General features: G+C 59.6%; 1 protein-coding gene across 2 annotated transcripts in view; it reads left to right on the forward strand.

Annotated features, from left to right (window-relative positions):
- The window catches only part of IGFBP4 (insulin like growth factor binding protein 4), a 28,847-nt gene extending 9,810 nt beyond the window's left edge, over positions 1-19,037 (forward strand). Inside the window, exons 2-5 of one of the 2 annotated variants that reach the window (XM_050934799.1) lie at positions 15,499-15,662; positions 16,264-16,398; positions 16,881-17,022; positions 18,431-19,037. In XM_050934799.1, the coding sequence (XP_050790756.1) occupies positions 15,499-15,662; positions 16,264-16,398; positions 16,881-17,015 (434 nt within the window). In that variant the 3' untranslated portion in view covers positions 17,016-17,022; positions 18,431-19,037. Of the gene's footprint in view, positions 1-15,498; positions 15,663-16,263; positions 16,399-16,880 lie in introns of both variants that reach the window. The other variant, XM_050934798.1, reaches the window with a different exon arrangement.
- The last annotated feature ends 779 nt before the right edge of the window (positions 19,038-19,816 follow it).

Raw genomic sequence — 19,816 nt, forward strand, 5'->3', positions numbered from 1 at the left:
GGCATAATTGTTCTGTGCTGGCTTTGCGCTAGTCCCGTCGGATACGCTTTGGGGACCCATGAGGCGATTTCTTTCCTTTGATCCCCAGGGTCGACTTGGCCTGTGTGTCCAGCCGAGGGGCCCTCTCCTCCGCTGGGCCCAGGGAGCGGCAGAAACGCCGGGCTGGTTCCCGAGTACCGGGGCTTCAGGAAAATGGGGCTGGCCTGGGGGTGATGCGACCGTCTGGACCCCGCTGCCAGGGGTAGTGGCTGCTGAGAGGAGGGGTGGTGGGGTAATGGCTCAGCACCTGCTCTGCTCCGGCAACTTCCCAGCTTGTTCTAGAATCATTATGTTGTAGCTGGCGATGGTGCAGGGAGCAGCCGTTACCCAGCATTGCCTGGCACCGACCCGCAGCTCCCCGAGCCTTTCTGGAGTCTCAAGAGAGCGAAGCAGCATCCGCCGCGCCTGGGGACTAATGACGTCTCTCTGCTCTAGAGCAATGTAATTCTGGGCCCCGTTTGTCACCAGGCTTAGCAGCACCGACACATGATTGCAGGGAGATGCTCTGCCTTTCCAGGGAGGAGGAGAGAGCCAGCGGGGTTATGGGAACGGAAAACCCAGATCAACCAGCATCAGAAAACAGAGCAGCGCTTCCCAGGGTACTCCATGCATTTTCGAGCTCCCTCCCTCTGGCCGCCTCTGGCTCCAGGTGGATCTGTCCCTATCTGTGGTTTTCCATCACACACGTCACCCTGGTAGCAGCACAGGTAACTCTGCCACTGCCACGCCCACCCCAAATTGTGGCCAGAGTTTGTGGGGTGTGGCCTTGTGCTGCCGACTGTGCCTCAGACCCCAGGGAGGAGCAGCTTGGCAGGAGGTCTGGCAGGGGGTGTGTGAATCCAGTTTGTGCCCTCTGGTCGGGTGGGAGGGACGGGCGAGGAACGCACGGTTGGGGAAGACAGACCAGACACTCTCTGTTTCTCCAGGGCCCAGCCCCCACACCTCCTCCCCCAGGGCTTTCAGACTCAGCTGGCCTGGCCTGCAGCATCCAGGTGGGCGTCACGCCCTGGGACACGCGGTGTCCTGAGTGCAGACACAAGAGGGGGGGGCTGTGCACACGCAGGTGTACATCCAGGTACGCAGATGTGCATCTAGCCATGCAGGTGGCCCAGCAACCCCCTTCTTCCTCCCCACCGCTGGGGCCCATTCACGCTCCGGTGTGCCATGGCTTGGCTGGCACAGGCTCCAGCCAGGAGAGGAAGTGGTTTCCCTCCCTGCAGAGGTTCCAATAACAAACAGATGAGGAAGCAGCCCTGGGTCCCCCCTCCAGCTCCCTGCAGCCAGCTCCAGCCCTGGGCCCTTCCTTTCGCCTCCTGCCTGACCCGCTCCCCCTCCCCGCCTGACCCAGCCCTGCTCCAGGGCCAGCGCTGCCTTCCCCAGGCCGGCCCCTGGCAAGCAAGAGGGGCTCAGCAGCCAGAAAGGGTGTTTTACTCCTCCCGCTCGGCTGCACCGGTGCCAGGACCACCCGCAGTCGGTTACCCTGGGTGCTAGGCTCCGGCCTGCACCTCTTTGGCCTGGGGGGCTGGGCTCTCATGCATGGTACTCGGTGCCTGCTCCCCAAACCTGGCCCTACTGGTCTCATCTCCGCAAACCCCCCCCCCACCTCCCTCCCGCTTCCCCCGCATTCGCAACCACCGGGCGAAGAAGCAGGTGAAACCCAGAGACAGCCGGGCCTTTTCTCTGGGGCAGGGGGACCAGAACTGTGCCGCGGGGCAGGGGTGAGTGGCGGGGGGCTGGTATAGGGACTAATGCTCCAGGGCGGGGACATACACACACACTCTATAGCCTTGGCTGTGTTTGTGGGTGTATATTGCCCGCCCCCATCACACACACACACACACACACACACACACACTTCCCTGGCTTGGAGAGAGTGTGGGTGATTCAGCAGGGGGCTTTCTTCCTTCCTCGGCATGACCCAGTGCTCGGGGCTGCAGTCCGCTGGCAGGGCCGCTGTGCTGCCCAGGCTGTGATCGCGCGCCCATCAGCGCTCGGCACCCAGTGCAGGGGGTGCCCACGGGTCCTGGCCAGGAAGGGGTTAAGGACAGAGAACGTGAGAAAGGAGGGAGCTCAGCATGGCAGCAGGGCAGGGGTTAACTGGGGGGTTTCATTCCCTCCCTGCCTCAGCCCTGGCCCAGCCCCCCCAGTCTGCTCCCTGGCTGCACCCCGGCCTACAGAGTCATGGGAGTCTCCCAACAGGTTCACGCTGGGTTTGAGTCTCTCCCTGGGGCTGAGATGCTGGGACCAGGTGTCTCAGCGCGACCCCCCCAAACCCCAGCATGTGACAAGGTACCAAAACCCAAACAAATTCTGCCGGGAAGGCCAAGAGCACAAGGAGAAAAGGTCCCAGGGAAAGTGCTTGGCTGGGAGGGGCCAGCCACAGAGGGGCAGAAGGACCCGTTCCCAGCGCATCACTGGTCCCTGGTGTTGGGGGGCTGCAGGGCTGGTGGGGAGCTGCTCCGTGCTGTGGGACTGCAAGGAAAAGGTGGGGCGGGGGATTCAGCAGGAATAAGGGGGGATCTTGCCTTCTAGGGGCACCCACGGGGGACGGGAAATGTGAATTTCATGGGCCCTCTGCTGGGAGGAGCCGGGTGCAGCCGGTCTCAGCTGTGATCACCCTCCAGCTAATACAACCGTCCTCCCACACTGACCCTTCTCCGGAGCCGAGTGGGCAGGCGGGTCAGGACCCAGCAGACTGGGCGAGAGCTGGTGTGTCCGGACCCAGCTCCACACTGAGACAGCCCTGGGGTCTAGCGTGGGCTGGGCCTGCAGCAGGTGCGTACAAGCAGGAGCTGTTTATGTCCAGCTTCAAAGCACCTGCTCTTGTGCTGAACCGTCAGGGTGTCCTCGACTATCCCATCCGTTAACAATGGCGGCAGCATGGCCCATGTTGCTGCAGCAGGTGGACCTCTCCAGGATGGCTCGAAACCCACAGTTTATGTAGGACCAATATTTTGTGCCAGCCTAGCAGAGGAGGCAGATCTTCCCAGCACCGAGCTCCCAGGGCTGCCACCACGGGTTTACGAAGACAGGAGTGGGCTAGTGGCAGCTAGGCAGTCCCCCCAGCCGAATGAGCCCTGGAGCCGGAGCTCCCCTCTTCCGCCGGACGGGGCATGTTGGTGGGGCCGGGGGGCGGGGAGGGGTTAGCAGGCAGCTCACACCGCCGCTGGCGTGTGAGGGGATGGTTAGAAGGATTTGCACACGCAGGGCGATGGGGCTGGTACCGTTCTCGGGCTAAGCCCGCGGTCATTTCGAGGGCTCTGCAAACTTGTCAGCCTCTCGCAGGGCTACTGCACTTCTGCTGGTGAGCTGGCCGGAGGCCGCGGGCTCCCCGCACGCTCACTGCAGCGTCATGTACCGGCTGGGTGGCTAATAAAGATATTGAGGGACCAGTCCCAATACATGACTTAGACAAAACAAGCTAGTAAACTCTAAGCGATTTCTCATTGTGGCAGATTCTGCTCCAAGAATCCAGCTGATTCTTGGCTCTGCCCGGCCTCGTTCCTTCCTCCTTCAGCTTTTCCGTCTTCTGGGTCACGCTGCGCTCTGCTGCCTCCCCTTCCCAACGCAGCTTTTCCCACTCCCCTCCGAGGGGGAACAGAAAGGCCGATGCTCAAGCCACAGCTGGGCTGGGGGGGGAGGCTGGTTTGCTGCACCTTGGGAATCTTTTGCATGGTGCCGGGTTACCATGGCAAGTGGCCCTTCCATGGAGTCACAGAAAAGTGGGGCTGGAAGGGACCCTGAGAAGTCAGCAAGTCCCGCTCCCATTTGTTCCCATCTTTCCCCAAGTGCGGTGCCCAGAACGGGACTCCAGCGGGGGTGTCCTCTGTGCCTTCCAGAGGGGGACAATCACCCAGGGCCGGCGCTTCCATTTAGGCGGCCTAGGCAATCGCCTAGGGAGCCAGGATTATTGGGGGGCGGCATTTTGCCGGGGGGGGGCAGCAGGCGGCTCCGGTTGACCTGCCGCAGGCATTCCTGCGGACGGTCCGCTGGTCCCGTGGCTCCTGCGGATGGTCCGCTGATCCCGTGGCTCCACCAAAGCCATGGGAGCAGCGCGCGGGGCGGTGAAATGGCCGTGCGCCTAGGGCGCCAAAAACACTGGCGCCGGTCCTGCAATCACCGTCCGTCTGTTACACCCGCACCCCGGAAGGAGATTAGCCGTCGGTGCAGCAGCAGCCCATTGCTGAGGCCGAGTCTGCCTGGTTAAAGGAGGGGTCGGCCGAGGGAGAAGGCAGCCTGCGTCCCATGCAAAGCCCAGCAGAGGGGCTGGCAGGACGCACTGTGGGTTTGCCTTGCTCTGTGCACAGACCTGGACCTGTTGCAAGGCTGACTGGAGCCAGCGGTGGCACGTGTACTGGGCCTGCATCTGGTGCTGACCCCAGGCATGGCGGTGTGAATCCAGAGCCACTCATCTGGATGTATCCCCTGGGCCTGGGATCCAAATCTATGCCTGTGGCCCTGGATTTCACTTCACTGCTGAGTCGAGGGCGACCTGGGAGCTAAGTAGCCAGGCCTCAAATGCACCCCAAGGGCTCCAGGGTCTTCAAACTGAGTGTGCGAGATGCACTCCCCTGCAGTCTGGGGAGAGGGGGGGCACCCTGGCTGAGGCCCCCGCAGGTGGCAGTGCTGGTTGTGGAGAGCGCTGGCTGCATTCCTTCAGGCCAGGCGGACATCCCTTTCCTGTTTGTGTTCTGCACAGACCTCAGCCTGCCGGCTTGTTATCGTGAACTCTCCATTAGCCCTCCCCCAGGCGCGTTCAGCCTCACCGCTCTGCCAGCACCAAAACTGGCTCTAGCCCCATTGTTCTGCTGCCCCCTAAGCAGTCAAAGGTCAAGGCCTTTCTCCCTTTTCCCAGTGGCCACCAGCCAAGTGCAGCCATGCTGGGGAGCGACACAAGATTTTTGCATTAGGCAACATTATTAGCTGGCCTGAGAAAGAAATGGGGAAGGTCATTTCTAAGCAGGGCTGAGAACGCGGCCCAGCTCAGGCCGAGGGATCAGGCGGGTGCTCTCCAAGCGTGATTCCAGATGGGAAGGGAGCAGGGCCAAAGTAGCTAAGGAGAGATCAAAGTGCAGCCCTTGAGACGAAGCCCAAAGCCTCCTGAAAGCTGGCCTGCACCCTCCTTCAGCTGCACTGGGGGCCCCTGTCCCTGCAGAAACGGAGCAGTGCGGCCCGGCTATTGCAGCCCTTCAGGACAGAGTTTGCCCAGCTCTGGACTCAGGCCCAGTGTTGGCTGATTTGAGTCAGCGAAACTCCTCAGGCCACGTGGAAGTTCTCAGACCTGGAGACACTGAAACTGAATAGTGGGGACCTTAAACCTTCCCGTGTGTCGGGTGCTGCTGTGCCAACCGGGCGGTGGCTGGATGAGGCTGGTCAATGGGGGCTCCAGATTCATGGAAGACACTTTATTTTCCCCATATGCTTGGAGGAGCGGGGAAGAACTTCCTAGGTCCCAGCCCGGCGCATGCAAAAATGCCGAGATCAGCGTGAGAGCAACAGGCTTGGGGCCATTGTATGTGGACCTGCTCAGGAACCTGTAAAAGTCAGCCCAGCAGCAATAGCTCCTGCCTCCAGCCCTGGGACCCTGACCTGCAGCCAGGAAAACCAGCCTGGGCATTTCCCAACAATCGTGTGTGTCGCAGCCTCAGGTTGGATGATGGAACCTGCTCCTCCAAACTGTTCAAAGCACTTCCTGTTTCAGCTGATCTGACCAAAGGGTCTTTGCTTTGTTTAAATCACTTTTATCGGGCCCATTTAGATTCAACACCTCTATGCAGTGTGTGTGTGTGGTGGGGGGTAGACGGGGCTTGAAGTCCCCTGGTAAAACATTTCGCTCTGCTTCTCCCCAAATGCCTCTCCCCAGGAATGACAGGGTCTTGCAAGGGGCAGTGACCTCAGATCTGCCTGCGCCACCACTGAGTGTGCCCCAACTGGGCAAACAGTCCAGCTGGCACGGCAGGCGACCCATATACCACCCCGCCCTCCCAGACACATAGTGAGATCCCAGCCGGGACAACCACTGCAGGACTGGCTGCCAGCTCACAGCACGTGGCATGGCCATGCCATGGAGCAATCAGTGGCCAGCACGGAGCCTCGTCACGTCCCGTCAGCACCGGCACCGCCCTGGTACAGGGTCTCCAGCCGCTGCCACCTTTGGGTTCACGTTTTACATTACAAGGACTTGTGCAGTTTCCTGGAAAAGGACAGATTACATGGAAAGCAAACAACAAACATCAAAATGGAGAAGTGTCCGCACTGCGAACGTTGACCTGGTGCCTGGCAGCGAGTCCATAAATACCTCCCTGGGCCAGTACGGCAGGATTCTGCTGGTAAGCGCATGCCCCCGGGGTCCTGCCACAGATGGGCCTTGTGGCAGGGCACTGGTCTCTTCCCCTCTCTGGGCTCGCGTGTTCCCTTTGGCTTGTCCGACTGCACTGTCGGCTGTGTGTGCAGCTCCTAGCACAGCAGAGCCAATGATCCTTGCCGTGGCCTTGAGGGGCTAGCGTAATAAATAGAATACCAGCCATGGGCAACAGCCACTTCCCTGCAGCCGGCCCAGCGGGTTTTGTTGGTATTCACTCTGATCACTGGGGGAGTGGGAGCAGCACGCATGCAGTCTGTAGCTCCCACCCAGCCTTGGGTGGGAGAGCCGCTGTTGGCAGAGGTGGGGCAGATAGACGGGAACCCCGTGTCTCATGCTCTTGAGAGTTTTGGCCACTATCTGAAGCCACCTTCCTTCCAATCCAGGTGATTTACTCCTATCAATCGACATTTGCTGGGAAAAGAGTTCTTCACTTTAGCTTCGGCTTGTTCCTCTGTTAGAAGTTCAGGGCAGCAGGTTCTTGTGTTTAAAACCTTTCTCTGCCCTGACACCCTCTGTGATCTTGGGGTCAAGTGACTTGAGCCATTGCCCCGCTAAGTGCCTCAGTTTCCCCATCTGTAACAGAGGTTAATGATACTGACTCCTAGCAGGGAGGGCTGGGGCTGGCAAGTATGTGGCTTACCAGTGTCTGCAGAGGGCTTCCCAAGGCTGGGGTGGCAAAGGCTCCGCCGTGGGTTCCAGACCTGGAGCAAATGTTGCCCAATATTGTTGCATAGCCTGGGTAGCAGGGACTGTCTCCTTGCATCCAGCTCTCTCCCACGGGCACAGCGTCCACAGAATCCGAGCTCTGGTCCACCCCACCCGTCTCTGGTGAAGCAGGCGGAATAGCCAGGTGCTCTCTGCAGCTGTTGGCATCCCTGCAGTGTGGTTTAAAGAGTTCCCTGTAGGATCCTCCGCGGGGAAAGCGGCTCCCTGCCCCCCGGGCCTTGTGAGGCACAGGCAGGGAGTCACATGGGGGGAGCAACGCCTGTGGCCTGAGTCTCCAAAGTGGAGGCCGGATCAGAGCCTGCAGGGGCTGTGACTAGCAGGAAGTCGGGCGGTGGCACATGACCCCTCCTGTCTGCTCTCAGGCCGTGTCAATGCTGGCAGGGTTCTCACACAGCTCAGGCACCCCCCATCCCTCTGCGTTGTCACTGTGTCCCCTGGGCCCTGCACCCACCCTGTCATCACAGAGGAGCATCGAATCCAGGGCTGGGTTCCCGAGGCTGTTTTCATTGCAAAAAAAGTGCGTTCTTACATCAAGCCAGTTCCCCCCGGTGGAGACGAGGCGCTGGCATTCTGAGCTCAACGTGCCCCCGTCTCTGGTGAGACCCCTCCTCTGGGGCAGTGATGATGAAGCCTGAAAGCTCTCTCCTCCCCTGCTTGTGAAGGGAACTGCCCCTATGTCCCACCCTGGCTCCTCTGAAGAGGAGAGCAAGGTCGTTGCTTGCCCTTGCCTTGAAAACGCTCCTCCCAGCATGGCTGGGTGAAGTTCAGAGCTGGCTGGATTCCTGCAGTGGAGGCTACAGAGGGAGGGCGTCACAGCACAGGAAGGGCATTTGCAGTTTGCCACTTGACTGGTCTGTTTCGTGTCCCCTTGTTGTACTTTGCGTCTTGGCAGGTGGTGAGGAGTCAGCCCGCTCTGGCGAAGGGCAGGAGGAGATAACCTTCGCGGGGAGCATCCAGGCACTGAGCACCGCCAGCTCCAATTACCAGGCTGGCTTAGGCAGAGCTCAAGGCCAAGTTACCTGTAAAGCTCTGCTAGAGTTTGGCAAATCAGCAGAATTTCTCACCTGCTAGTGCCAGGAGCCGTCTCTGTGTATAAAGGGCTTTCAGTTAAGTCAGCACAGCTCATGTTTGCTTGTGCTGAAACTGAGGTGTTTGGTACAAAAATCTCCCTGGGCAGGTTAGATTTGGTGTTCTGATTAAAACCAAATCTTACCTCATTTCATGTTACCACTTCCACCTGGAGCTTTTCCAAAGGACCTGGGGGAGCTGGACTTGTAAATCTGACTCCTGTGACAGGTCACAGGCAATAGAGAGAAAAAACTGCAGTTCTGCTGCCTTTCTTAAAAATCAAGGGGGCTTTCTAGCGTATTGTGCAGCGCCAGCATTTCACCACGTTTCTTTGGGCAAATGCTTCTTCCTCTGCACTATTGATTAGTTTAAGCTGTAACTGCACTTGGAAACGGACCATGCTATAGCCTGTTACAAGCAGTGTGGGTTTCTGTATCCTTTCGCTCTCCGAAACTGGGCTAACAATGTCCAGGAGAGAACAGGGCCTGTTATAGCCCAAATCAGTCAGGATAAAATCCACTTCGGAATAGTTGGAAACCTCCGCAGAGCTGGGTTCCAAAACCAGGCAGAACTTGTGTGTGCGTGTGAGGATGTGTGTATATGTGCATGTGTGTGTGCGTGTGAGGATATGTGTGTGTGTGAGAGAGAGAGGGGATGTGTGTGTATGTGTGTACGTGGATGTGTGTGTGTGTGTGTATGTGAAGGTGTGTGGTGTGGATGTGTCTCTGTGTGTGAGGGGATGTGTGTGAGGGTGTGTGTGTGCATGTGCATGTGAGGTTGGGTGTGTGTGAGTGTGTATGTGGATGTGTGTGTGTGAGGGTGTATGGGTGTGCATGAGGTTGTGTCGCTCTGTGTCTGTGTGCCTGTGAGGGTCTGTGTGAGTGTAGTGTGTGTGCTTTCTTATTTCACCGGCACATCTTCAAAGCGTATGTGGCTGCAGCTGTGCTGTTCCCCTTTGCTGACAGCCTGAGCCCAGGCCGCGGCTACAACAAGCAGGAGACCTCGCTGGTGACATGGCAGCTCGGCCCTGCGGCTGTGGAAAAGGTTTGCACGGCAAAGACAGAAAACAAAATGCCGGGCACACGCAGTGGAAAAATGTTGTTTGAACCAAACATGGAGCTTTAAGGATCCTGAAATCAAAGGAACCTGCAGCTTTTAACAAATGCTGAGCTAACCAGCGCTGGTCCCATGACAGTGACTCCCAGCTGCCCATGCCTGGTCTTGCAGTCCTGGAGCCGCGCTTCGCCCAGACGCTCTGGCTTGCGGAACTGGACTCTGCTTGAGATTAACTTTTTTATTCCTAGAATTGTTTCCTGCTTTCCCCTTCGGTGTCTGTGAGTGACTGGTGGGTGCTGACTGCCCGGGCAGAGGGCTCAGCTCTCCTGCTTGGGCCCGGCCACACAAGCACGGGAAGGTCTGCAGCCTCAACCCCATTTCCAAGGCGTGCTGCGTCACTGGCCCTGGCTGCAGCCTTCTGTGCCCAGTTCCTTCCCTGGAGTCCCAGGGAAAGCCTCAAGTTCCTTTTGCAAGTGAGAGCTCGTAAACGAACATCAAACAAAACACACTGGGAACAGCAGAGAGCATCCTGGGAAAATCCTGCTTCCCACAATGTGCCCCGCTCAGCTGGGACATGCTGTCCTGTCGCAAAGGAGCAGAAACCTTTGCCCTCCAGGCCGGCGCCTGCCCCCTTGCAAAGCCGCTGGGCCTGGGCTGTGCGGGGAGGGGTTTCGGGGTGTCTGACTGAGGCTGCCCCGCTGCCGCCTGGACCGTCTGGCAGGAAAGTGGGGAGGGCCAGCGGGAACGGCGCTGAGGTCAGACTCCCACCCCAGCCAATGTTCACTGAGTCTGGAGGACGCTGAGTGAACAGCAAACGGTTTAGGGGCATTTCCCCCAAGGGCGAGTGACTTCTGATGGCCTTGGTTTCCAAAGGCCTGTGCATGTATGTGTGTGTGCACACGTGTGTATCCGTGTGTGTGTGCGTGCATTGTAAACAGACACACAAAACAATATCCAGAGATAATTGAGAACCTGCAGCTGGAGCTCAGTGAGGGTCTGAGCCCCGGGGGCTGGAGGGCTTAGAAGAGGCCTGTCCACTGTCACGCACAGCGGCGCAAGAGAATCTAAACTTCCCATCCCATCTGATAGGGCCATATGTTCGCTGCCCTGGCTCAGGCCCGAGGCCCGTCCTGTGCAGGATCCCAGCTGGCAGTACCACGTGTGTCAGAGGAAGGTGCCAGAGACCTGCGGTCAGCAGCCTCTGTTTCTAACCCCTGTAGTTAGAGAGTAGCGCACACCCTGGAGCAGGTTTAATAGCCTTTCTAAAGCTCTTACGGGATTTACTACAATCACTCTCATTAGCTAGGTACGGGTCTAGTCCCTCGTCAAATCTTGCTAAGATCTTGGCTTCAATAACATCTTGTGGCAATGAGTTCCACCGTCTAACTATGCAGTCTGTGAAGAATTTCCTTGCATTGGTTTGGAAAGGCCGACCTTTCCGGTTCATCGGACGGTTCCTTCTTCCTGTGTGGTGAGACCGGGAGAGCAGACGCTCCAGACCTCCCTTCTCTAGACTTACTGCCCGGTCCCCTCTGTGCCCTCCCTAAGGCAAATGATCCCAATGTTTTCAATCATGTTTCTAGGAGTCTTTTCCGGCCCTGATGATTCTCATTCCTCTTCCCCAAACCCCCTCGAACGCTGCAGTGTCCTGCCTGAGCCAGGGCGGCCAGTACTGCGATGGCTCCGATCTCCTGGGATCAGAAGGGAAGCCCCTGGAGATCCTACACTGACCAGCCAGGCTGTATTTTTTAAGGGGAAACATTAGTGAATCTGACTCCACTGTATCTGGAATCCCAGAGCAGGGAAGGTGAGGTTGGCGAGGGGGGTAGTTTAGCTGAACTTTTGTGACCCTCCCAAAAGTGTTGATGAAAGTTCGGGGCCAGTTTGTGGGCTGGTTGGTTGGTGCGCTGGAGCTGCCCTTTGCCCTCTGTGCCGCTGCAGGACATCAGTGGGGAAGGGCAGCCCCACTGCGCTCCCCCAGCAGAGGGCCCCACGGGGCGCAGCAGCAGCCCCTGAGCCCAAGGCCGTGGGTGCGAGTGCTCGGCCGGCCAGCCCGTCGGTGCCTCTGGAGCTCAGACAATGAAACTTGAGCTTGTTGGACACGGCGCATTTCCAGAGCGAAAGGAGCTGATGTGCAGAGCCTGGCAGAGCCCAGCGCCAGCTTTCCATGCCGCGGGGATAAAGTGCTAGAACGAAAGGGGAAACAAGTGGGGGAGGGGGGGAGTCTGAATCAGCCCGTCACCGAGAGCTGTCTAGGCAAGCAGGGGGCCGGAGCTCATTACTGTGTAACGATGCCCGTTAGGCCTCCGGTTGGTGTCCTCGTTTTATCCCGGGTGCGAATGGCACAGAAACATCGCTCCAGGCACCCGCCCTGGCATGGATGGGCACGGTCTTGGGTCCGCCGAATGCCGCCTGTGGCTGGGAAGGTGGGTGATTTGCCACCTCCTGCCTCCTTAGTGCAGCCGAGCCGGAGGGTCTCATGGCCCTTCGGACCTCACTTTTCAGAGGTGGCCCCTCATTTGGGGAAACTTGGGGGTTTCTAAAACTTCCAGCTCTGCAGGATTTGGGAACCTGGCGGAAGAGCTCTGGGCTGCGTGTCTTTTCTCCTAGGAGTCGGTCCCTATCTGGGACTTGAACCCACGAGCTCTGGTTCGGGAAGCAGCCCCCGCGTGAGCTGAAGGAGGAGCAGCGTTCAGCGTTAGCAGTAGTCGCACCGCTCTCTCCACCAAGCTCCAGCCAATCTCGGGCCAGACCAGGCCGTGCGCCCGCCAACAAGCCTGCCCGCAGAGCTTGTCCAGCGCAACCCGCATGCCGTGCGCCGACCGTGCCAGCATTCAGCGCAGGGTGGCAGCAGGCGGGACTCCACTAGTCAGGGGGGTTACCTAGGCAAGGGGGAAGCGCCCCGCGATCTGGCCCATCCGGATTCGGACCAGGGATGCAGGGACAGGACGAGCTGACATTAAACCTTTTTCCCACGCGGATCAGCCTCCCTTTGAGCTCTGGCCCTGCTGTTCTTGCCCCCAGCTGGGGCTGGCAGGTCTGGGCCCACCGAGACACCCTGGGCGAGGGTTATGCTATGAGACGGGGCCACTGAGCAGACCGCTCTTTGGCTCCCCGGCCATCTTGCTGGATGCACCCAGAGGAAGGTGAGGAAGGTGCAGCTGTCTCCTTGGCCTGCTGCCTGCTCGGGCCTAGCGGGTATAAATAGAAGTGGGGGGCCAGGGAGGGGAGGCATTTGTTGTGGTTACCATCCCGGGTAGCGACAGATCTCCTGGGGAAACGCCAGCCGGAGGGACTGTCACAGAGCTCTGGGGCCCAGCCGGCCTGTGGGGAAGGGGTCCTGGGGATGCACAGAGCTGCCGTGCCTTTCCTGTCAGACGGTGCTGTGCCACGGGCCCCAGCCTCCATTAGCAAAGGGAGCCGCTGGTCCGTAGCTGCGGCCACATCGCCTGGCCCGTGAGCCCTCTGGAGCGGGGCCGGGAGGAGGGAGCCACATGCAGGATGTCAGCGCTGCTGCGGGATGTCGCACAGGTGACCCCAACACGTGCTCTGGGTCCTCGTCCCTAGAGGGCAGGAGGGAGAGGCGGGGTGCGTGGGAGGACAGGGGTGGGGTCACTGGGACAGCCCCTGTTCGGGGGCTAGTTGAACGTGTGCAGCTCGGCTATCATCAGCCAATCATAATAGAGCCAGGAGTGCAGCACAGCATGCGTCCTTGGAGACCCTACAGTAACAAACCAAGGTACACAGCCTAGCATACCCGAGCAACTCCTCTCTAATGAAACCAGCACCGGTGTGCAGCCCTGCAACAACAAACCACTCGTCATGCGCCCCCCTACAGTAACCAGCCGGGCTGTAAAGCACTGTGTCTTCATCGGTTGTCATTTAAAAACAACAATCAACGCTGAAAAGCTGCTGGGCCAGGAAGTGAGAGGGACCCGGTGACGAAGTGTGGGGGTGGAGGTGTGGGGAGCCGGAGGAGGGGTGCAGATTGGGGGAGAAGACATTTTTAAGCCAGGTGCAACAGTTAACTGCCCCCCCCCCCCCCCCGCATGGCCACACAGCGGTGGCCTCGGGTGGGACGGGGCAGGTTACGCTGAACTGCTGAGGCTGCTCCGGAGAGGGGCTGATGTGCGAACCCATTTGTATCCTATGTACGTTCCTGGGACCGAGGCCAACTTTTACATAACAGATGGAAACTTTTATTCAACCCATTTGGAAAAGGGCTCAGGAGCAAAAGCGTTTTGGAGTCCCGGGGGGAGGGAGTGAACTGGGCACAGGAGAGGAGCCGGGAACTCGCCCAGAAGGGAGCGGTCAATGGGCCAGTTTGGAGTCGGGCTAGGGGCCAAAGCTGGCTGCTGCCTATGGACCTGTCTCTTGGGGCTGCAGCCGGGATTGCTGGGGAGGTGCCCCTGCGCTGGGCGGAGGGGTCGTTCTGGAGAGACAGGCCAGGCAGCCGCTGGGCACCATGGCGGGCAGCTTGGGAAAATCCAGTGGTGATGAGCAGCACTAGAAAGATTTGCATGCAAACAAACTCACTGGCGCCAAGTTCCCCGCAGGGGCCACAACGAAAACTAGGCAGGAGGGAAAAAGACATTTCCTGCGTCCATCTGTGGCTGCTGCCATCCTGGTGAATTTCCCTCCTAGTCAATGGCTAGAAGAAGGAAGAGGAGGAGGCCTCAGAGTTACGGAGAGGGAGAAAGGCCAATGCCCGGGGCACTAGCCTGGCACTCACTGGTGTATCAGTTCCCAGCTCTGCATATTCATCCGGCGGCTGCTGCAGTAACAATGGGGATATGGGCACCGAGTTGCCATCCAGGATTGTGAGTTGTGTGTCTACCACGGTGATGGGGGGACAGAGACACGCCCAGCCGGACGGGCCGACACACCCTGGCTATGTGCCATCGAGAGCTGTGGCCCTGCATGAGACCTCAAGAGACCTCAGTTCTAGTCCCAGCTCTACAGCTGTTTCATTGTATGGCCTTGGGTGTGGCCTTAATCTCACTGTGCTTCAGTTCCCCCATCTATGAAGTGGGGAGAAGGAGCCTGGCTTTCTCCTGCCTCTTTGTCTGTTTAGACTTCAGCCTTCGTCTGTCCGCACCTGGCCCGAATTTAATACAGATCAGTGAGACTTGTCAGAAAGGTGAGGAGGAAATGCCTGAAGTGCCATGAAAAGCAACTGAGGTTTCTGGACTTATTAAGCGGCTGGGTGACATTTAGGCAAGAAACAGTGGTTTGGTGGAACTGGGCAAATCCCTTGTTTTGGCTGGTGACTGAGGACCCAGCGCAGTGCCGCTCTAGGGTCTGTAGGCGGCCAAGAGAGCAGCTCACGTTGCCAGCTTCTCTTTCCCCCTTAATGCGCCGTATTAGGGCTTGGTTTCGTGGGCTGGGCCCTCACCCCGGGGGAAGAGGGAATCGCCAGCCACAGCCCCAGGTAACGATCTGAGTTAAAATCTCATGTTATTCTGTCCTGCTTTGACACTGCGTGTGAGCTGGTGGAGGCAGCGCCCCAGGCTGTCTGGAGCAATCTTCCAGTCTGGCCGCATCTCGGCCATCAAAAGGAGGTGGGAAGGTTGGTCCAGCCAGGCGCTGACATCCATGACAGTAGCACCTGCTTAAAGTGATCCCTGTACATCCGTGCTTGGCTGGATTCCCGGGACTCGTCCAACCTGGGGCACTTCCCGGGGTGGGGTTTTCGAGGGGGGCGTCCGTCATGTGGGAACTAGCTGTGGGACCAACGTGCAAATGGGAGTGTCTGTAGCAAAGGCGTCGCTTGGCGCTGGCCTGAGGCTTCGTTTCACACGGGTCACCAGTAGCTACCAGCACACAGCCGCAGACCGGAGCAAGCTCCACTGAACCAGGCTTGGCCCAGGCTTCCCTGGCGGTTACATGGCCCCTGCAGCTCTGCGTCAGGTGCAGCTCAGCGCCACTGGTCTCCCATGCTGCACGGCTGGTGCATTCTAGGAGAGTGAACAGCAGCCCTGCCCTAGCTAGCTAAACGCATATGATGTGCACGTCGGAGCCCCGGGCTGAGTCAATCCTGTAACAAACTCCCTGCGGCTTTGCACCAGGGCCATCTGCAGCTTACCCGACATGTTCGCGCAGTGGAGGGCAGGGAGGGGGAGCAGGCCGGGGCAGCACTGGCTACAGTTCCTGGATCTCGCTCTGCAAGGCTCCTGCTCCAGCCCGCCCGAAACACTGCTCCCCGCTGACTGCTCCCCTCTCTCCCTGACCTTCCGATTTTACAGATAAGGAGGAGATCGACCACCCCAACAACAGCTTCAGCCCATGTAGCATCCAGGACCGGAAATGTCTCCTGAAGCAGCAGGCAAAAACCCGCGACCGGGTGAACAGCGGCGTGAAGATGAGGAGCAACGGGAACTCGCATCATCGGGAGGAGACGAGGCAGATAGTGAGATGCCACTTTCACTCCCTGTGGCTTGGGGGCTGCTGCTGCCCGGGCCTGTGATCAACTCCCTTCACTCCTAATGCCCTGGCGCCTCTCAGTGCCCAGCAAGTGACTGGTGTTTGGGGCTGCAGAGGCGGCCCCAGCGGGCGGGTCTCTCGTGCAAGCAGCCAGCATGGGGTAGCTTTGGTTTGCCAAGGGTACGCTGTCCTGTTACCCAGTGTCCTCGCTCTTCACCCTCCCTGCGCCCCAGAGAAGGAAATTCCCCACTGGGGGCGGGCAGTGCAACCACCGACACCGACAAAGGGGAAATGAGCAACATCCCCCCTGGTCCCCAGGCATTGCAGGGGCTAAAGCAGGGAGTAGGGCTCTCCAAACACCCAGGGGGTATTGTACCCTCATGCCTGGGTGGGGGGGGTTACAGCCATCCCCTCCCCCAGGGAACCCTTGGGAGGAAGCTCAAGGTGCCAGGTATTATGTGGTGGCTGCCATGTGGTGGGTATCTGGCAATTGATAGGAGAGGGGGACTCCAGCCTGTCTGGGTGGAAGGAGGGAGAGGGTCTTCTTCCTCCCCCGAGCTGGGCTCCGATCAATGCTTTCTGTGCAGGCCCAGGGGTCGTGCCAGAGCGAGCTGCACCGAGCACTGGAGAGGCTGGCCGCATCCCAGACCCGCACCCACGAGGACTTGTACATCATCCCCATCCCGAACTGCGATCGCAATGGAAACTTCCACCCCAAACAGGTACGGCCTGTGCCCCCATTGCCAGCAGCAGCCCTGGCCTAGGGGTCGGGGACAGGGACAGGCGGAGAGGGGCACACACCCACTGTACAGCTAAGGCTGTAGCCAGCCCAGGGCCGGACGTGTTTCTCTGCCAGCCCAGGGCCGGACGTGTCTCTCTGCCAGCCCAGGGCCGGATGTGTCTCTCTGCCAGCCCAGGGCCGGACGTGCCTCTCTGCCAGCCCAGGGTTGGACGTGTCTCTCTGCCAGCCCAGGGCCGGGTGTGTCTCTCTGCCAGCCCAGGGCCGGACATGTCTCTCTGTCAGCCCAGGGCCAGGTCTGTCTCTCTGCCAGCCCAGGGCCGGGTGTGTCTCTCTGCCAGCCCAGGGCCGGACGTGTCTCTCTGTCAGCCCAGGGCCGGGTGTGTCTCTCTGCCAGCCCAGGGCTGGGCGTGCCCCACTGCCGGTGCAGCAAGGACTAACCAGAGCCTCCTGTCCCATGCACAGTGTCACCCAGCCCTGGATGGGCAGCGTGGGAAGTGTTGGTGTGTGGACCGGAAAACTGGCATCAAGCTGTCGGGAAGCCTGGAGCTGAAGGGCGACTTGGATTGCCACCAGTCTGTGGACGGCGTTCGAGAGTGACTCGGTGGTAAACGGGGGACAGGGAGATTTCCTTGGCGACCGGCCGGGGCTGAGCCAACCCATTGGTGCTGTTTCTGAGTGGAAAGGAAGGGGACACGACCACAAACAAACCTCGCTGGGTTCGGGGGATGCCAAGATGTGCTAATGCCCTCGGGGAACTGCTGTCGCACCCCCTGTACCTAGAGCCGCTCTACCTTGCACCCCTTGATTCGGACATTGCAATTCTACCCTGGGGTCTGTGCACGGACGGGGGCACGCCCTGGCTGAAAGGGGGGTGGGGTTAAGCCTCCAGGCCAGCATGACCACTAGCAACGAGTAACTCTAGGGACGTCACACTCAGGGGTACGTTACCTCCCAGCCTCTCCGGCCCCGGCCCCTGGCCAGCCTCCCAGTGTGACCCCCTCCCCCAACTCCCCACTTTGCTCTCTCTCGCCCCGGCCAGCGGGGGCTCCCTAGAGGGCTGTCTCCGGGGCAGGCGTGGGGATGCGCTGCAGCGGCCAGAGGGAAGCAGGGGCTCGTTTGAGATCACTTTGCCAAAGTCCCATGACAGAGAGCAACAGACACAGGCCCCCAGGGTCGCCTCAGTGCTGCCACCGAGTATTTGCCTTATAAAAGACGCCTAGTCCTGGCCCCGCTCAGGGTGGCTGCAGGACTGTTGGAGTTGCAGCCCTGCCCCCCACTGCCCCCGTTTTTTCCATATGGTTTCACCATAAGGTGTGCTAGGATTTCCCTGCAGTTCCATGCCCTTTCTCCCGCGCCTGCGTGGGGCTACAGGCTTGTATCTAGGGCCCCAGCACTGGGATCCATGTCATTGCATCCGAATCTCTGCTCTCATTTACCAAAAGAAGAAGTGAGTTGCTACCCTCGTGATGGCAAAGAAACGTGCAATGATATGACCCAAGTGCCACTTACGGCTGCAGTGAGATCTTCCTGAGTCTTCAGAGAGCCTGAAACAAGAGAGTGGGGGTCCTGCTCTGCTCATTTCAATGGGGTGTTAACTCCAGGCTCTGCCAACCCCTCCCCAGCAGAGGACTATGTATGGCAGGAAGAGACGCGTGCAGTGGGCTGGTTCCCCCAAACAGATACACCCCAACAGGTCAGGTAAGTACTGGGGGGAAGGGGGGAGGATTGCTGCCATGCCTGCCTGTCAAGGGAGAAGGGGAGCCCCAGCCCTCCCCAAGAGGAGAACTAATGGGCTGCCCACCAGACAGTTCATGTGTGGGTGATTGGAGGGGCGAGCCAGGGGAGGCCCCTTGTTGCAATGTGCCTGGGATCCTGAATTGCATTGATATGGCCTGTTGACACACAGGGCAGCATGTATCTGTGTCAGTGACATATGTGTGGGTGGGAGCAGGAGACATCTGAGAAGGTCTCAGGGAGGCAGGTAGCAATGGACACAAGATCTCTCTCTCCAGCGTTTCCTGACTCGTCGCTCGCACTTACTGTGACCCCCACAAGATCTGCCTCTCAGACTCCCTGCAGTCACGCGATTCGGGGAAAACTTTTCCGTGCTGTTACCAAGTGGGACATTTCTCGCCCTGCTGGCTGCAGGGACCAGCCTGAACGCGTGACCCAGGGGCACCCAAAAGGCTGCAAACCCAGAAGACAAATAAAACGAGACCCAAACCGATCGCTTTTAGATCACCCTTTTTTAAAGCCAGCCTCGTGGAGTTTTGAGGCCAGCTGCCTTGTGTTGGACTGCATGCAGCGAGGCCCCCGCGCTCAGCCATGAGAACGTGTGGGGTGGGGGGAGTCGCAGGCTTATTTCTCAGCACAGCCCAGGAACGCGGTTGCCACCCCACAATGGGACCTTCCTTCTTATTCAGAGCTAAGGCAACGTTTCCCCGGCAAAGCCCTGGTCTGCGGGAGCAGACGGACAGTGGGTGGTGGGGATTGGCCACCTCGGAGCTCTCCCTCCCCTCTAATGGCCAGGTGGACACGTGTTGTGTCTAGGGTTGCCGATTTTCTAGTCGCACAAAACTGAACACCCTAGCCCTGCCCCTTCCCCATAGGCCCTGCCCCTTCCCCGAGGCCCCCCCCACTCACTACATTCCCCCTCCCTTGGTGGCTCGCTCTCCCTCACTCTGAGTGACTTTCATTGGGCTGGGGCAGGAGGTTGGGGTGTGGGAGGGGGTGAGGGCTCTAAATCTAAATGAGGGTATGGGCTCTGGGGTGGGTCCAGAAATGAGGGAGGGAGCTCTGGGCTGGGGCAAGGAGCTGGGGTGTGGGGGGGTGAGGGCTCTGGGGTGGGGCCAAGGATGAGGGGTTTGGAGAGCAGGAGAGGGCTCCGGGTTTGGGGGGGATTAGGACTGGGGCAGGGGGTTGGAGCGCAGGCTTACCTCAGGCGGCGCAGCCGGGGGGCTAAGGCAGGCTGCCTGCCTGTCCTGGCACTGCGCTGTGCATGGCCCGAAAGCAGCAGCAGGTCCGGCTCCTAGGCATGGGGGCCAGGAGGCTCCATGCGCCACTGTCCCCCGCAGGCACCCCCGCCCAGCTCCCATTGGCCGGGAACTGGCCAATGGGAATGCGGAGCCGGTGCTCGGGGCGGGGGCAGCGCGCGAAGCTCTGTGACCCCCCTGCCTAGGAGCTGGGCCTGCTGCTGGCCGCTTCCAGGGCGCAGTGTGGTGCCAGGACAGGTGGGGACTAGCATGCCTTAGCCGGGCAGCACCGCCGACCGGACTTTTAACGGCCTGAGCTGCCAGGGTCCCTTTTCCACCCGGCGTTCTGGTCGACAACCGGACACCTGGTCACCCCGGGTGTCGCTACAGATCCGCTGTGTCTCTGGCCAGGAGTCCCGGTCACAC

The sequence above is a fragment of the Gopherus flavomarginatus genome, chromosome 25, assembly GCF_025201925.1.
Source record: "Gopherus flavomarginatus isolate rGopFla2 chromosome 25, rGopFla2.mat.asm, whole genome shotgun sequence".
Classification (NCBI taxonomy): Eukaryota; Metazoa; Chordata; order Testudines; family Testudinidae; genus Gopherus; species Gopherus flavomarginatus.